Source organism: Pongo pygmaeus, chromosome 18 (assembly GCF_028885625.2).
Source record: "Pongo pygmaeus isolate AG05252 chromosome 18, NHGRI_mPonPyg2-v2.0_pri, whole genome shotgun sequence".
In the NCBI taxonomy this organism is placed as follows: domain Eukaryota; kingdom Metazoa; phylum Chordata; class Mammalia; order Primates; family Hominidae; genus Pongo; species Pongo pygmaeus.
The window spans coordinates 33,111,836-33,127,566 of record NC_072391.2 but is presented as its reverse complement, the minus strand read 5'-3'; the positions used below and the strand labels follow the sequence as shown (position 1 = coordinate 33,127,566).

The 15,731-nt window shown below is 53.2% G+C and overlaps 1 protein-coding gene across 4 annotated transcripts in view; it reads right to left on the bottom strand.

The window, feature by feature from the left end:
• ITGAX (integrin subunit alpha X) overlaps positions 1–13,367 on the bottom strand; it is a 29,926-nt gene extending 16,559 nt beyond the window's left edge. For 3 of the 4 annotated variants that reach the window (XM_054454357.2, XM_054454360.2, XM_054454361.2), the window contains exons 1-14: positions 12,895–13,020; positions 12,187–12,292; positions 11,458–11,561; positions 11,087–11,157; positions 10,826–10,937; positions 8,342–8,472; positions 8,107–8,252; positions 7,709–7,862; positions 6,959–7,109; positions 6,263–6,336; positions 5,968–6,097; positions 5,320–5,462; positions 4,999–5,139; positions 4,700–4,909 (exon numbers count right to left, since the gene is read on the bottom strand). In XM_054454357.2, the coding sequence (XP_054310332.1) occupies positions 4,700–4,909; positions 4,999–5,139; positions 5,320–5,462; positions 5,968–6,097; positions 6,263–6,336; positions 6,959–7,109; positions 7,709–7,862; positions 8,107–8,252; positions 8,342–8,472; positions 10,826–10,937; positions 11,087–11,157; positions 11,458–11,561; positions 12,187–12,292; positions 12,895–12,931 (1,710 nt within the window). In that variant the 5' untranslated portion in view covers positions 12,932–13,020. Of the gene's footprint in view, positions 1–4,699; positions 4,910–4,998; positions 5,140–5,319; positions 5,463–5,967; positions 6,098–6,262; positions 6,337–6,958; positions 7,110–7,708; positions 7,863–8,106; positions 8,253–8,341; positions 8,473–10,825; positions 10,938–11,086; positions 11,158–11,457; positions 11,562–12,186; positions 12,293–12,894; positions 13,021–13,331 lie in introns of those variants that run through there. The other variant, XM_054454358.2, reaches the window with a different exon arrangement.
• Positions 13,368–15,731: the final 2,364 nt, after the last annotated feature.

Genomic DNA, 15,731 nt, shown 5'->3' with positions numbered 1-15,731 from the left:
TCTCTATTTCCACCACATCCGCAGTCACTTCCTCCCCTGAAGCCTTGAGCCACTCAAAGTCATCCATGAGAGTTGGAATCAGCTTCTCCCAAACTCTTGTTAATGTTGATATTTTGACCCCCTTTCACGAATCATGAATGTTCTTAATGGAATCTAAAATGGTGAATTTTTTTCCAGAAGGTTTTCAATTGACTTTGCCCAGTTCCATCAGAAGAATCACTATCTATGGCAGCTATAGCCTTATGAAATGTATTTCTGAAATAATCAGACTTGAAAGTCGAAATTACTCCTTGGTCCATGGACTGCAGAATGGGTGTTGTGTTTGCAGGCATGGAAACAACACTAATCTCCTTGAACATCTCCATCAGAGCTCTTGGGTGACCAGGTGCACTGTCAGTAAGCAGCAAACTTTGGAAAGAAATCTATTTTTCTGAGCAGCAGTTCTCCAGAATGGGCTTAAAACACTCAGTCAAGCATGCTGTAAACAGATGTGCTGTCACCCCAGCTTTGTTCCATTTCTAGAGCACAAGAAGGGTGGATTTAGCATCATTCTTCAGGGCCCTGGCATTTTCCGAATGGTAAATGACCACTGGCTACACCCTGAAGTCCTACCAGCTGCATTAGCCTCTAACAAGAGAGTCAGCCTGTCCTTTGACGCTTGGAAGCCAGGCATTGACTTCTCTGAAAGTCCTAGATGGCATCTTCTTCCATCGAAGGCCATCTCGTCTACATTGAAAACCTGTTGTTGAGTGTAGCCACCTTCATCAGAGATCTTCTGGAGAACTTGCTGCACCTTCTCCATCTGTACTTGCTGCTTCACCTTGTACTTTTATGTTGTGGAGATTGCTTCTTTCCTTAAACCTCATGAACCCTGCTGACTTCCACCTCTGCTGACTTCCAACTTTTCTTCTGCAGCTTCCTCACCTCTCTCAGCCTTCATAGAACTAAGAGCATTCGGACCTTGCTCTGGATTTGGCTTTGGCTTAAGGGGATGTTGTGGCTGGTTTGATCTTCTATCCAGATCACTCAGACTTCCTCCATATCAGCAATTAGGCTGTTTCACTTTCTTGTCATTCATATGTTCACTGGAGTAACACTCTTAATTTCCTTCAATAACTTTTTCTTTGCATTCAGAAATTGGCTGTTTGGTGCAAAAGGCCTTCAGCCCGTCTTGGCTTTTGACATGGCTTCTTCACCGAGCTTAATCATTTCTAGGTTTTGATCTAAAGTGAGAGATATGTGGCCAGACGTGGTGGCTCACGTCTGTAGTCCCAGTGCTTTGGGAGGCCAAGGCAGGCAGATCACTTAGAGTCAGGAGTTCGAGACTAGCCTGGCCAATATGGTGAAACCCTATCTCTACTAAAAACACAAAAATTAGCCAGCCATGGTGGCACCCACTTGTAATGCCAGCTACTCAGGAGGCTGAGGCAAGAGAATCACTTGAACCCCAGAGGGGGAAGTTTCAGTGAGCCAAGATCACAACAGTGTACTCCAGGCTGGGTGACAGAGTGAGACCCTGCCTCAATAAATAAATAAATAGTGAGAGACATGTGACTCTTCGTTTCACTTGAACACTTAAAGACCATTGTAGAGTTATTATTTGGCTTAATTTCAATATCATTGCATTGCAGCGAATAGGGACGCCACAGGAGAGGGGGAGAGAGACAGGGGCGCTATTGTGGTGGAGCAGTCAGAACACACACATTTATGAAGTTCACCTTCGTATATGGACGTGCTTCATGGTGCCCCAAAACGAGGACAATAGTAACATCGAAGATCACTGATCACAGATCACCATCACAGACATGATAATTACAAAAAAGTTTGAAACATTGTGAGAATTACCAAACGTAACACAGAGACGCAAAGTGAGTGCATGCAGCTGGGAAAACAGCACTGATAGACTTGCTCAGTGCAGGGTCGCTGCATACCTTCAACGTGTAAAAAATGCAGTATCTGCAAAGTGCATAAAACAAGGTATGCCTGCATGTGATGGGTCGTGGGAATTGGTACGAACTGTTTGCAGTTTCATGACAACATGTGGGCCCTTGTTATTCTCAACAGTCTTTCACCCTCCTCTTTAGATTCCTCTTCAGTTGTTAAACTGTGTGGTTTTTGTTTGTTGTTTTGAGATGGAGTCTCACTCTATCACCCAGGCTGGAGTGCAGTGGCACAATCTCAGCTCACTGCAACCTCCGACTCCTGGGTTCAAGCCATTTTCCTGCCTCAGACTCCCGAGTAGCTGGGATTAGAGGCATGCGCCACCACGCACAGCTAATTTTTGTATTTTTGGTAGAGATGGGGTTTCCCCATGTTGGCCAGCCTAGTCTGGAACTCCTGACCTCTAGTGATCTGCCTGCCTCAGCCTCCCAAAGTGCTGGGATTACAGGCGGGAGCCACCGCGCCTGGCCAGTTGTTAAACTATCTTAATGATAATTAAAACAGATTATAACAACATGACACCTATTGTGTGGCAGGCACTGTGATAAGCACTTCATGCATACTAACTCATTTAATCTTCACAGCAGCAGCTCAATAAGGTTGGTTCTATTAGTATCACCATTTTACCAGTGAGAAAACTGAGCACAGAGAGGATGAGTTACCTGTCAAAGATCACACAGCTGGTGTGTGACAGAACTGCAGGGACCTTCCTTGGCACTTTTTTCTTTTTGGTAACAGCTTTTTTGAGCTATAGACCACATAGCACACAACTCACCCCTTTAAAGTATATGACTTAGTGGCTTTTGGTATGTTTAGAGAGTTGTGAAACCACTACACAATCAATTTTAGAACATTTCCACTACGCCAAAAAGAGACTCCACACCCATTAGCAGTCACCCTCATGCCCCTGACTTTCGCCCACACCCAGCCCTGTGAAACTGCTCATCTACTTTCTGTCTCTACAGATCTGCCTGTTCTGGACATTTGGCCTGAATACATGTGACCTTCTGTGTCTGGCTTCCCTCACTTAGCATCTTTTATAGGTGGAATTACCAGATCACATGGCAACTCTATGTTTAACTTTTTGTTTGTTTGTTTGTTTGAGACAGAGTTTTGCTCTTGTTGCCTAGGCTGGAGTGCAGTGCCGTGATCTCGGCTCACCACAACCTCCACCTCCCAAGTTCGATAGATTCTCCTGCCTCAGCCTCCCAAGTAGCTGGGATTACAGGCACCCACCACCATGCCCAGCTAATTTTTTTTTTTTTTTTTTGTATTTTTAGTAGAGATGGGGTTTCATTGTGTTGGCCAGGCTGGTCTCAAACTCCTCAGATTATCCACCTGCCTCGGCCTCCCAAAGTGCTGGGGTTACAGGCATGAGCCACTGTGCCCAGCCTATGTTTAATGTTTTGAGGACCTGCCATACTGATTTCCAAAGCAGCTGCGTGGATTTACATCATCCCCAGCAGTGCGGGAGGATGCCCGGTTCTCCACATCCTCACCAACACCTGTCATTATCCGCCTTTGTTTCTAGCCATTCTAGTAGGTGAGAAGTGGCATCTCATTATAGTTTTGATTTGCTGATGACTAATGACATTGAGAATCATTTTATGCACTCATTGGCCGTTTGTACCTCTTCTTTGGAGAAACGTCTATCCCTATCCAAATCCTTTGCCCCTTTTTTTTTTTTTTTTTTTTTTTTTTTTTTTTGACACGGGGTTGTGCTCTTTCACCTGGGCTGAAGTGAAGTGACGCAATCATAGCTCACTGCAGCCTCAACCTCCTGGGCTCAGGTGACCTCCCACCTCAGCCTCCCGAGTAATTGGGACTGCAGTTACTACAGCACCACAATGTCTGTCTAATTTTTAAAATTTTTTCTAGGGATGGGGTCTCCGTATGTTGCCCAGGCTGGCCTGAAACTCCTGGCCTCAAGTGATCCTCCTGCCTCAGCCTCCCAAAGTGTTGGAATTACAGATGTGAGCCACCTGGAGCAGCCCCTTTGCCTATTTTTTAACAGGGCTTTCTTGACTTTTGCCAAGAAAAGCAGCCCTTCGTTCTCAGGGAACCCTGCTCCCTTGGGTGGAGGGCGGCTGCAGGGATGGGCATTTGGTGGGACCTCGATGGCAGGAAGGGAATAAAATCATGTAGCATCCAGAGAGGCGAGGGGCGAGTGGAAGGGAAGGTTGAAACGACTGCACCTAAGTGGTGAGCAGCAGGGAGCCAGGAGACTGGGCAGCGGGTTAGAGGTCAGGAGGCCGGAGCACCCTTCACCATCTCGGACCCACTCTGAACCTCCAACAAACCAAGGCCCTTGTCTTCCCAGTGTCCCAGATTCCATCTGTAAAATGGGTTTTCTGTGCCTGACCTGTGTAACTTGTAAAACTGGCAGGAGCCTGGGCATGGTGTCTCACGCCTATAATCCCAGCACTTTGGGAGGCCGAGACAGGCAGATCACCTGAGGTCAGGAGTTCAAGACCAGCCTAGCCAACATGGCGAAGGCCTGTCTCTACCAAAATACAAAAATTAACTGGATATGGTGGTGCATGCCTGTAATCTCAGCTACTCTGGGGGCTGAGGCAGAGAATCGCTTGAACCTGGGAGGCGGAGGTTGCAGTGAGCTGAGACCACGCCACTGCTACAAGGTGCTCAGAGCTGGGCAAGGGAGGTAGGAAAAGGTAAAAAGGGACAGTTTTCCAGTATGACAGAGTGGGAGAGGCAAGAAGCAGGCTGCTCTAGTGACAGAAATGGGACACGGCCTCACCTGGCTGTGGGAGGGGCTGATGCTGGGTCCCAAGACTCCGTGAAACAGGTAGACAGCACCCCGGTTCTCCTCCTCTCCTGGGGCCCCGATGACCACGTCCGTCAGCTTGTCCCCATTCACATCCCCCAGCACTGTCAGGGCCGCCCCAAAGCGACCCCAGGGGTGGCCCTGCTCCCCGTAGAGAACAGCATCACACCACCACCTTCTCCACTGCAGAACAAAAGCAGTGCCAGGCCCAACCTAGGCAACCCCTCCACCCACACCAGATCCCACCCAGCCCAGGCCCATCAGCCACTCACCCCCCTGGGCAAGGGACACACAGACACCTGGCCCCCTCGGGTCTGCTCGTAGTAATGGGGGGCCCCGATGAGGACCAGGTCAGTGCTGCCGTCGCTGTCCACGTCCACAGAGCAGAGGGAGGCCCCGAAGTAAGAGCCGATCTGGAGGGCAGAGCCTGGGTCATGCTGCCTGTCCCTGCCAGAGGCAGCCCTGTGGGCCTGGTCCCACCTCTCCCCAGGCACCAGGACCTCCCCCAAGGCCCTCAAAGCCCCTCATCCTCTCCTCTGCCCCAGCCACCGCCCCTACCCTCATCCTCCCCTCTGGCTCCTGTCATGCCCAACCTGGGTCCCCGTGACTTCGGCCTTCATCCTCCATTGCCTGGACACCTGGGTGAAGATGACAGCCTTCCCGGTGTGCTGGTAGCGGGGGGCCCCCAGGACCAGGCTCTGCACCCCTTTCCAGAGGGCCAGCTCGGTGGAGTAACCTGAAGGGCCCAGGCCTCAGCACAAAGGCCCCCATTTCCCCTCCCCAGAACCCTGGACCCCCACCCTGGGCAGCAGCACCCATCCCCCCCGCCAGAACCCTGGAACCCACCCTAGGCAGCGCAGCCCCCATCTCCCCTCCCCAGAACCCTGGACCCTCACCCCAGGCAGCACAGCCCCCATCTCCCCTCCCCAGAACCCTGGACCCCCACCCCAGGCAGCACAGCTCCCATCCCTCCTCCCCAGAACCCTGGAACCCACCCCAGGCAGCACAGCGCCCATCCCCTCTCCCCAGAACCCTGGACCCCCACCCCAGGCAGCACAGCCCCCATCCCCCCTCCCCAGAACCCTGGAACCCACCCTAGGCAGCACAGTGCCCATCCCCGCTTGCCAGAACCCTGGACCCCACCCTGGGCAGCACAGCCCCCATCCCTCTTCCCCAGAATCCTGGACCCCACCCTGGGCAGTGCTTCTCCCAGCTGTCCCCAACCCCTGGCTGTTTCTCACCCAGGTAAGAGTCCCTCATGTCCATATTCTCCTGAGACATGTTGATGAAGGTGGGGTTCATATTTGGGGGGTACAGGAAGGCACCTCCAGACCAGGTGAAGCTCCCCACAGCCCCCAGAACGGGGCCATCCTGGGAGAAAAGGATTCCAGGGCTGGGCAGAGGCCGGAGCAGGAAGACAGCATGTACCAGAGATATGCCTTCCGCCTGCGCCCCTTACCCACCTGACACCCACCCTGGCCTTCCCTGCTCCGCCTCCCCTTACGGCACATCATCGGCCTAAGGGGCCCCACTCACAGGCGTGAACACAGCGCTGAAGCCCTCCTGTGCCATCTCCAATTCGAAGGAGCTACTGCTTGTGGTCTCCGTACCTGGGGGAAAGCATGACGCTTGAGTGCCAGGGAGGGAGACGGGCTTTGCCAGGTCCAAGAACACTTCAGCTTTAGGAGAAGCTAAGACTGGAGGCTACAGGGAGAGCTGGTGCCTGTGACAGGGATCAGGCTCTGCCCTCCAGATCAGCTCCGACTTCAGGGCCCCCCTCTGCTCCATGGATGTGGACAGCAATGGCAGCACTGATCTGGTCCTCATCAGGGCCCCCCACAGGTCTACAAGCAGACCTGAGGGGGCCAGGTGTCCGTGTGCGCCTTGCCCAGGGGAGTGAGTGGCTGGTGGGACATGGGCTGGGTAGGGCCCGGTGTGGGTGGAAGGGTCTCCTGGGTTGGGCCTGGCACTGCTTTTTGTTCCGCAGTGGAGCCGGTGGTGGTGTGAGATCATTCTCTGTGGGGAGCAGGGCCATCCCTGGGACCACTTTTGGGCAGCTCTGACAGTGCTGGGGGACATCAATGGGGACAAACTGACAGACGTGGCTATCGGGGTCCCAGGAAAGCAGGAGAACCAGGATGCTGTCTATCTGTTTCACGGAGCCTCAGGTTCTAAGTGGAAAGGTGTTAACGGCTGAGGATTCCCCAAGCGAAGAGCTCCCTTCAGACTCACCCTCAATGGCAAAGATCTTCTCCTTCAGTTGGTTTTGAATATCTTTCAGAGCCTCAAAGTCCTCCACTTTAAATATGTGTTCCTGGGAGGGCTTCGATGCAATGTCATTTAATTCTTTCCAAGAATTTATGTATTCAAAAGCTGATCCAACCTGTCCCCAGAAAAGATTAACTCAGTAAAAATAATAAATCATATGTGCCTGTGTGCACTGCATGCAACATCCTCCAATAACCCCACAAGATCAACATGATCACACCCCGTGGACACAGGAGAAACATGAAGCCCGGACGGCATCAGGGAGTTTAGGAGAAAGGATCGTGGTCTCCAGTCTGGGGCAGAGTTTTCATCCTTAGGGCAGTAAGAGCCGAGAGAGCCGGTGTTTCTATCCTTGAAAGGGATGTTTTTGGCGGTGGTTCGCGCCTGTAATCCCTGTGCTTTGGGAGACCAAGGTGGTAGAATTGCTTGAGGCCAGGAATTTGAGACCAGCCTGGGCAACATAGCAAGACCCCATCTCAACCAAAAAGAAAATAGCCAGGCTTGATGGCACACGCCTGTGGTCCCAGCTACTGGGGAGGCTGGGGTGGGAGGATCACTGGAGCCCAGGAGTTCGAGGCTGCAGTGAGCTAGGATTGCACCACTTCCTGGGTGATAGAGCAAGACCCTGTCTCAAAGAGAAAAGAACATACACAAAAAGGGAAGTTGCCCTGAGAGGAAGCTGTGGGAGAAGCGGGAAGCCATCCCACACCCTACCCCAATTGCATAGCGGATGATGCCTGCTGCGTCAGCCATGGGGATGACATCCTTATAATCCAGCCTGTCGCCTTCTTTCTTCCCATCAGTGATGACAATGAGAATTTTGGCAGCATCCCTACGGGCCCCATATGAGGCATGGAACAATCTGTGCCTATCAGGAAAGAAGAGGTCTTAGAGGCCTGTGAACAAAACCACACTAGCCCCTGGTGCCCTTGTGAAAATGAGAAGATGGCTTTTCCTTTGGGAGGCCCCAGTCCCACCCAGAGGCCCCAGCTTGGCAAGGGTATCACGGGCTGGATTTCGGTCCCTGCCTGTCCCCTTCTTGTGGAGACAGACGAGGTCCAAGGGAAGACCTGGGTGCTTTGGGACTGTGCCTGGAAGAAGTCAGGACTCACACGACATTTTGGATGGCGGTGGCCGTGTGTGTTAACCCTCTCAGCTGGTGAACAGAATCCAACAGGCTGAGGGGGTTTGAGCTGCTCCTGAATTTCTCAAAAGTGAAGTGTGTTTGGAATTTGTTGGAGAACTGCATCAGGGAAAACTGGAAGAAGCACACAGGGCCGGGGCTGAGGCCATTTCACCAGGATCCAAGCACCCGCCCCCAGTAGCCTCCCTCCCCCAAAGGCACACCTGGGTGCTGGGCCTCTGGAACTGGCTTATCACAGCTCTCACGAAGTTCATCATCGTGGCAAAGTTGTCGGAGGAGATGCTGCCTGAGCCATCGATCAGGAACACAATGTCCTGCTCCTGTCTTGGGCACTCTAGGGAAGGAGGTGGCACCAGTCCTCCAAGGGACACTCCTGGAGTCCAGGACCGTGGCCTCCTGGCCACAAGAGCTCACTCTCCCAAAACCCTTCCTCCCCTAAGCCCCTAGTCTGGCAATGGGAGTCAGGCTGCATACCCTGGGTCCTCTCCTCATCGGGAGCAGGGCTTCCCTAACCCCTTGCCTGGAACAAGGCCCTTCATTCTCTTAAAGTTGCCTAAAGAGGCTGTGATCGGCCAGGCATGGTGGCTCACGCCTGTAATCCCAGTACTTTGGGAGGCCGAGGCGGGCGGATCACGAGGTCAGGAGATCGAGACCATCCTGGCCCACATGGTGAAACCCCGTCTCTACTAAAAATACAAAAATTAGCTGGGTGTGGTGGCACGTGCCTGTGGTCCCAGCTACTTGGGAGGCAGAGGCAGAATTGCTTGAACCTGGGAGGTGGAGGTTGCAGTGAGCTGAGATCACACCACAGCACTCCAACCTCGCAACAGAGTGAGGCTCCATCTCAAAACAATTAAAAATGAAAAAGGCTGTGATGAAGCTGCTCAGCCCTGTCGACAAAAAAGTGAAGGTTAGACCGGGTGCAGTGACTTACTCCTGTAATCCAAGCACTTTGGGAGGCCTAGGCAGGAGAATTGCTTGAGCCCAGGATATCAAGATCAGCCTGGACAACATAGTTAGACCTCACATCTACTAAAAATTGTTAAAAATCGGCTGGGCATGGTAGCTCTTCTCTGTGGTCCCAGCTATTCTGGAGGCTGAAGTGGGAGGATCACTTGAGCCCAGGAGTTGGAGGCTGCAGTGAGCTGTGATTGTACCACTGCACTCCAGCCTTAGTGACAGAGTAAGACTGTCTCTAAAAAAAAAAAAGAAAAAAAGAAAAAAAAAAAACAGGAAGGTTTCTCCAATTCAGAGGGTAGGAAGCAGAGGGCCTCCCCCTCCACCACCCTGGATATCTGTGCCCCTCCCTGGACCCATCCCTCCTTCGTCCCTTAACGTCACCCCATCCAGCAATGACACAAACTGGCACCAGTCCCTAGCCAGTATTTGTCCTCACTGCTCAGTGCTGAATGGTAGTTTTGTTAATTTTTTTTTTTTTTTAATTGAGATGGATTCTCGCTCTGTCACCCAGGCTGGAGTGCAGTGGTGTGATCAAAGCTCTCTACAGCCTCCAACTCCTGGGCTCAAGCGATTCTCCTGCCTCAGCCTCCCCAGTAGTTGGGACTAGAGGTATGTAACACCATGCCAAGCTACTTTGTATTTTATATTTATTTTTTGTAGAGATGAGGTCTCACTATGTTGCCCAGGCTGGTCTCAAACTCCAGGCCTCCTGCCTTGATTGTAAATATTTTAAACAAATCATCCTAGGCAACAGCCACACACTGGGCCTGTTCTGTTCTCAGCTTAAATACAGGCCCCCACTCCCCTCCTGTGTGAAGGCAGCATCTGTCCTGAGAAGAGATGCTCTTCCAGCACCTGGAGAGGAAACCCCCTTCCATGTGACCTCTCAAGCATCCCCTCTGCCCCAGAGGCCTCCACCGGAGAGACAGGTGTCCTGGGCATTCTGATGGGTGCTCAGACCCCTGTGGATGGAGTCTGGACCCAAGGAGGTGCTGGAAGGCGCACCCTATTTGCAGCCAGATGTCAGTCTCACCAAGGGCTTGAGAGCAAATGCGAAACCAGGGGGAGGCCTCAGCCTGCCAGGTCTGAAAAGCCAACTGTTCCGCTTCCTTATCTTTCTTCCCCATCAGCACCAAGGAAGCCAGGCCCTGCATCTCAACCTGCATGTGCACACGCACACACACATACATGCACACACATACATGTACATGCGAGCATGTGCACATGTATTCACGTGCATACATATACACACATGTACACACGCGCACACACACACATGTTGCTCACACTGTACTTTCACTGACCTTTCCTAAACTACTGCACAAACCAATTGGTCATATCCCAGGACCCAATGGATGAAAATAGATCCTCTCCTCTAAAAATAACAACAGCTGGCCTTCATGGGGCTGTCGCCTGGTGCTAGCTACTGTGCTAACCCCTGGCCATGAATCATCCTGTGTTACTTTCAGTGCTGGGTGTGTTATTATCCCATCCAACAGATGAAGAAACTGAGGCTTGGAGAGGTTAAGGTCACAGGAAAGGTCTGGCAGCGTGCGGGCGACCAGCAGGATGTGTGGGCAGCAGCGTCAGGAATCACTGCAACACGTGGTAACTCTTTTTCTAGATCTCTTCTTTCTGATCCACTCTGGCAAGACTGTCTCTAGCCCACCGCACCCCCAATTGGATGTGTGTGAGCTCCTCAAAGCCTTGGTGGTCCCGACACTCACCCTGCCTGGATGCCGGGAGCCTCTGGGTGAGCTGGGCCGGGGCCAGGAGGAAGCAGAGTCCGGTCAGGTACATGTTTCTCCCGCACGCGTGGTGCACGGTGGGGCCGCAGGCCTGGGGACACAGCGGGCTGCTTGGGGGCTGCACTGCTTCCTCCCACCCTCACATTCCAGCACCTCCACCCTACAGGAGACTCCCAGCCCCTGTGGCCCCGGCTCCTCCCTCCCTCCCTCAGAAGCCTCCTGTGACCCAGGGCCACTCACCAGCAGCCGGGAAGGGCTGGTGGTAGCCGCCAGGGACAGGCCCAGGGACATGTTCACGGCCTCCAGGGGGACTGCGGGGACAGATATGTGCATGGTCACTCTCGGGGGTACAGAGAAGGCTGTGGAAGAGCTGGGCAGGGGTCACCTCCACCTGGGGGACAAGGAGGTCTGACGATGAAGGAAGCTGTCGGGTCTTGACAGAGCTGCAGGGGTGCGATGGGCGGGGAGGCTTTGAGGGGCCAGGAAGCATATCGGAGGGTGAGGGTCAGACACAGTGGAAGCTGGAAGTGAAACTCCGGTAAGTCCGCGGGCCCCTGAAGCAGGGGAGCCTGGGAGCCCGGCCCTGGGTCCCGGGAGGGGTGGTGACTCACCCTGCAGGCTGATGGGCTTACAGGCACCGGTGCTGTAGCCGCACTGGTAGAGGCCACCCGTTTGGTTGGCAGCTGTTATCTTTTCGGGGGCTCCAACCACCACCCTGCGAGGAGACAAAGAACACTTCAGGTAAGAGTGTGGACGCTGCGGCACAGCTGCCACTCCGGCGAGTTTGCGTTCCCTCTCTGAGCCTCAGCTTCCTCATCTGCAAGATGGATTTTAATAATTTAAACTCCATGTGGAAGGGATTTCTGTCTGTTGGATTCTCTGGCGTATGGAGACAAGAAATATTTGTTGAGCCTGGGTGTGGTAGCTCACACCTGGAATCCCAGCACTTTGGGAGGCTGAGGCGGGAGGATTGCTTGAGCCCAGGAGTTTGAGACCAACCCAGGCAACATAGTGAGACCCTGTCTCTATATATTTTTAAATGTATAGAAAAAAAGAAAGAGAAAACAAGAAGTGTTTGTTGCACAACTGATTCCTACTCACAGGCTGTCGTGTGGACTAAATCAGCGTCCACCTGTGATAAGCCTGGCACTGCACTTACTGCTCTGTAAATGTTAGCTGTGAGACCGTGCCTGCCTTCAGGGCAAATCTTCATTAGCCAGGGCAGTCACTACACCAGACAGAGAGGAGAGTTTGCAAATAACAGGACAGGGCCGGGGCCATGGGGCCCTGAGAAGGGAGAGGATGGATGGAGCCGAAGGCCAGCACCACCAGGGCCTCACCAGGAGTTGGCATACTGGACCACGCTGTCTCCAAACCCAGCGCTGTCCACATGGAAGGCTGTCAGCTCCTCTGTGTCCAAGTTGAAACCTAGAGAAGTCGCTAAGGCTGGGAAAGAGGTGGGAAGAGAGCTTTGGAGAAGGGTCTTCCTCCTGCCTGGCTGCCCTCCACCCCCAGCCCCAGCGTCCCAATCTCCCCTCCGAGCCTGATGCCCAGGGTGCCTGGGTCTTCTGGACATCCGACTCATCCCCTTCTCTCCTTCCCAGGGTCCAGGGAGGCCCCTTGCCCACCATCCACTATGGAGTTTCAGTTCTCCGTTTCTGCAGAGCAGTACCCAGGCTCTAAAAAGGATCTTTCCCCAACGTGCCCCTCGGGTGCTATGAGAGTGAGTCCAGGAAAACTTGCAGACCAAAGCATCCTGTCCACAGAGCACAAGCTTGGTGCGTTCTGCCTATTTTAAAAATCTCTGGAGTATAGAGACAACTGGCCTCTCTTCCAGCATCTCTGGAACTCCCCCAAAATTGGTTCATCAATATCCTCTCCCTCCACAAACTCCAAATCTCAAACCCTATGTGCCAGCCTCCCCCTCATGCTTGACTGAGTCTCTCTTCCTACCCAGATCCTGACCCCCCAGCCTGAGCCCCCAGTTCAGAGCCCTGGCTCCCTTGGGCCTGGGTCCGCAGCCCTACTTCGTTGGGGTCCAGGCTCACCTGTGAACAGGAGGAGTGCTGCCCTGGTCCTGGTCATGACGAGCAGGTCAGACGTGGAGCTCTGAGCTCCTGGGCCGTTGCAGGAAGAGCTGGACCGAGGTACTGAGGAAGCAAGTGGGCAGAGAGGTGGCCAGAGGAAGAAGGAGGGTTGTCAGCATGAGTCAGAGGGGGCGGGCAGAGAACGCAACTGATCCAAGGACAGGCTCGGCCGCCCACACGCCCCCACCCCCCGACCGGAGTCACTCTCATCGGATGACTTGGCTTGATGCCCTTTGCTTAGGTGGATGCAAATCCCTGCCCTGCCCCTCCCAGGCTCACTCTTGACTGCCAGAGGCACCCCTTGACCTTGAAATTTCAGCCAGACTGGAGGGGGTTTGGGCAGATGCCAACCCCTCAGGACCCTAAAGGAAACCCTGGTGGGAGCCATCCACTCTGACCTGGAAGTCTGGGCCAAGGAGTAGGTCATCCGGGTCCCTAGGAGGAGCACAGAGTGAGTATTTGTTCATTCATTCATTCACTCATTTATTCATCATTTATTCAAGAAGCCTAATTTGAGCCTGGAGACACAAGCCCTCTGCTAGGTGGGGAAGAAAACATAAACCACAAAGCCCCAGCCCTGGGGTCAGTGGAAAGGCAAATGTATAAACAGCAAGTTCATTGCTGCGAGGGGGAAGCACAGAGACCACAGGGTGCCTCACCCAGGCTGTGAAGGTGTGGCTTTCTGAGAAGGCTTCCTGGAAGAGGTGGCGCTTGAGCTGAGCATTGAAAGCAACCAAAGTTGGGAGATGACAGGGCAGCCAGACATGGATGAGGCAGGGGACAGGAGCGTCTGTGTGTGAAATCAGCAATGGGAACCAGAGAGTCAGGGTGGGAAGTTGTAAGAGACAAGGTCAGGGCCACTGGGAGGAAAGGAAGGGGAAGCAGGCCTCAGGCCCTGGAAGCTCCCCTAATGTACATCAATTTTTTTTTTTTTTAATTTCAGAAACAGGGTCTTGCTCTGCCACCCAGGCTGGAGTGCAGTGGTGTGATCATAGTTCACTGCTGCTTTGAACTCCTGGGCCCAAGGGATCCTCCTGCCTTAGCCTCCCAAGTAGCCAGGACTATAGGATTGCACCACTGCACCTGAATAAATAAATAAATAAATATATATATATATATTTTTTTTTTCTTAATGTTAGTAGGGACAGAGTTTCCCCATGTTGGCCAGGCTGGTCTCAAACTTCTGGTCTCAATCAATCCTCCTGCCTCAGCCTCCTAAAGTGCTGGGATCACAGGTGTGAGCCACCGCACCTGGTGAAGACACATTGATTTTGTCCTGAGGGTGGAGGAGAGCATTGAAGGGAATTCACGGGGATTGAGATCTTCACATTTTCATTTTAGAAAGTGGGTTATATGGGGCATGGTTTCTTTGGGAAGCAGCTTGAGACTGATTTGCCAGGGGAGAGATGTTGGGGGTCTGTGGGGTGGGCTGGTGGCTGTGGGGATGGGCTGGAGGCTGATCGGTCACTGCACGGAGGACGGAGGTGATGGAGGAAGGGTGGGGGTTAGGCCAACCTCAGTTTTGAGGAAACCAGAGTGTAGTCTTTAAGAGCTTGCACTATTTCAACCTCTCTGTGCCTCAGTTTCCTCATCTGCAAAATGGGGGTGATCAAGAAAGTTCACACACCCTGTCGTTGCTGGGAGAGTTGAGTAGTGTGGAGGGCTCGGGAAAGCAGGTAGGAACCTGGGCTGGCAGAGAGAGAAGATGGAGGATTGAATGCCAAGAAGGAAACAACAAAAGAAAATCCCCCCAAAAGAGGAAGTAGTGCAGGGGCTGGAGAGGATAAAAAAGGAACTGGCAATTGGGGATGCAGGGATGGGCTTGTGGGCAGGGTGAGGGCCAGAGAGCCCTCGCCTTCGAGGAGGCCACGATCCCAGCCTTCTCCACACTCCCTTTCCCCGGGTTGAGGTCCACCTCTGGTGGAGGAGGCAGGAGAGGAGGACCCTGGACATACGAAAGACCCCGTCTCCTCTCAAGCTGCCCACCGACTTCCACGGTGCCCCGGGCTCAGCCAAGGTGAACTCAAATTGGAAGAAAGCCACGGTGAGACCACTCGCTTTTAGGACAACTCAGGCTCAGCAAAGAGGAAGACAGGACGTGTCCTCAACTCAACCCACCCCTTTTACAGATGAGAGCCGTGTGGCTGCATCCTGGACCTCAGGGTGTCTAAAACTCATAGCCCCACTTCAGTGAATCACGACTATGATGTTTCCAGAGAAAGGATGGCAGCTGGGGAAATGATGTAAGTGAGGAAGGAGGGGGCTGCCCGTCACCCATCTCCTCAGCACCGTGGGACCCTGAGTCAGCAGAGCCCAGTTCCCCATCTAGCCTCCTGGGGTGCTCAGAGCCTAGGCTGTGCCCATGGAGAGAGGTCAAGGGCAGAGGGAGGGTCTGGGGGAGTCTGCAGAGCAGCTAGCCTGTCTTGGGCTGATCCTCACCATCCCTGCTCCATCCCTGAACCCAGGGGCGCTGGTTGAAAAAGGTTCCAGCAGGGCAGCAGGGCAGCGGGGTTTGGTTCTGTCACAAACAGGGGAGGAGGTGGATATGGAGAAGCCAGATCGGACGCTGCTGCCTTAATTCGGATCTGATTTACCTCAGTGGAACTGAAAAATTTGGGGTCTGTCTCCTGTGTCCTTTGTTTTCTGTGGAAAGAAGAGAACAGAAACCTGGTGGGCAGAAACCCTCGGATTTCTGGGTCCATTTCTGCCCCATGTTCACCCACGGGGCCCGAGTGGAGTTACCCTAAAGTTTCTGCCCTTCCTCTCCCTGCCTGCAGTCGCTCTCACTTCTCTCTTTG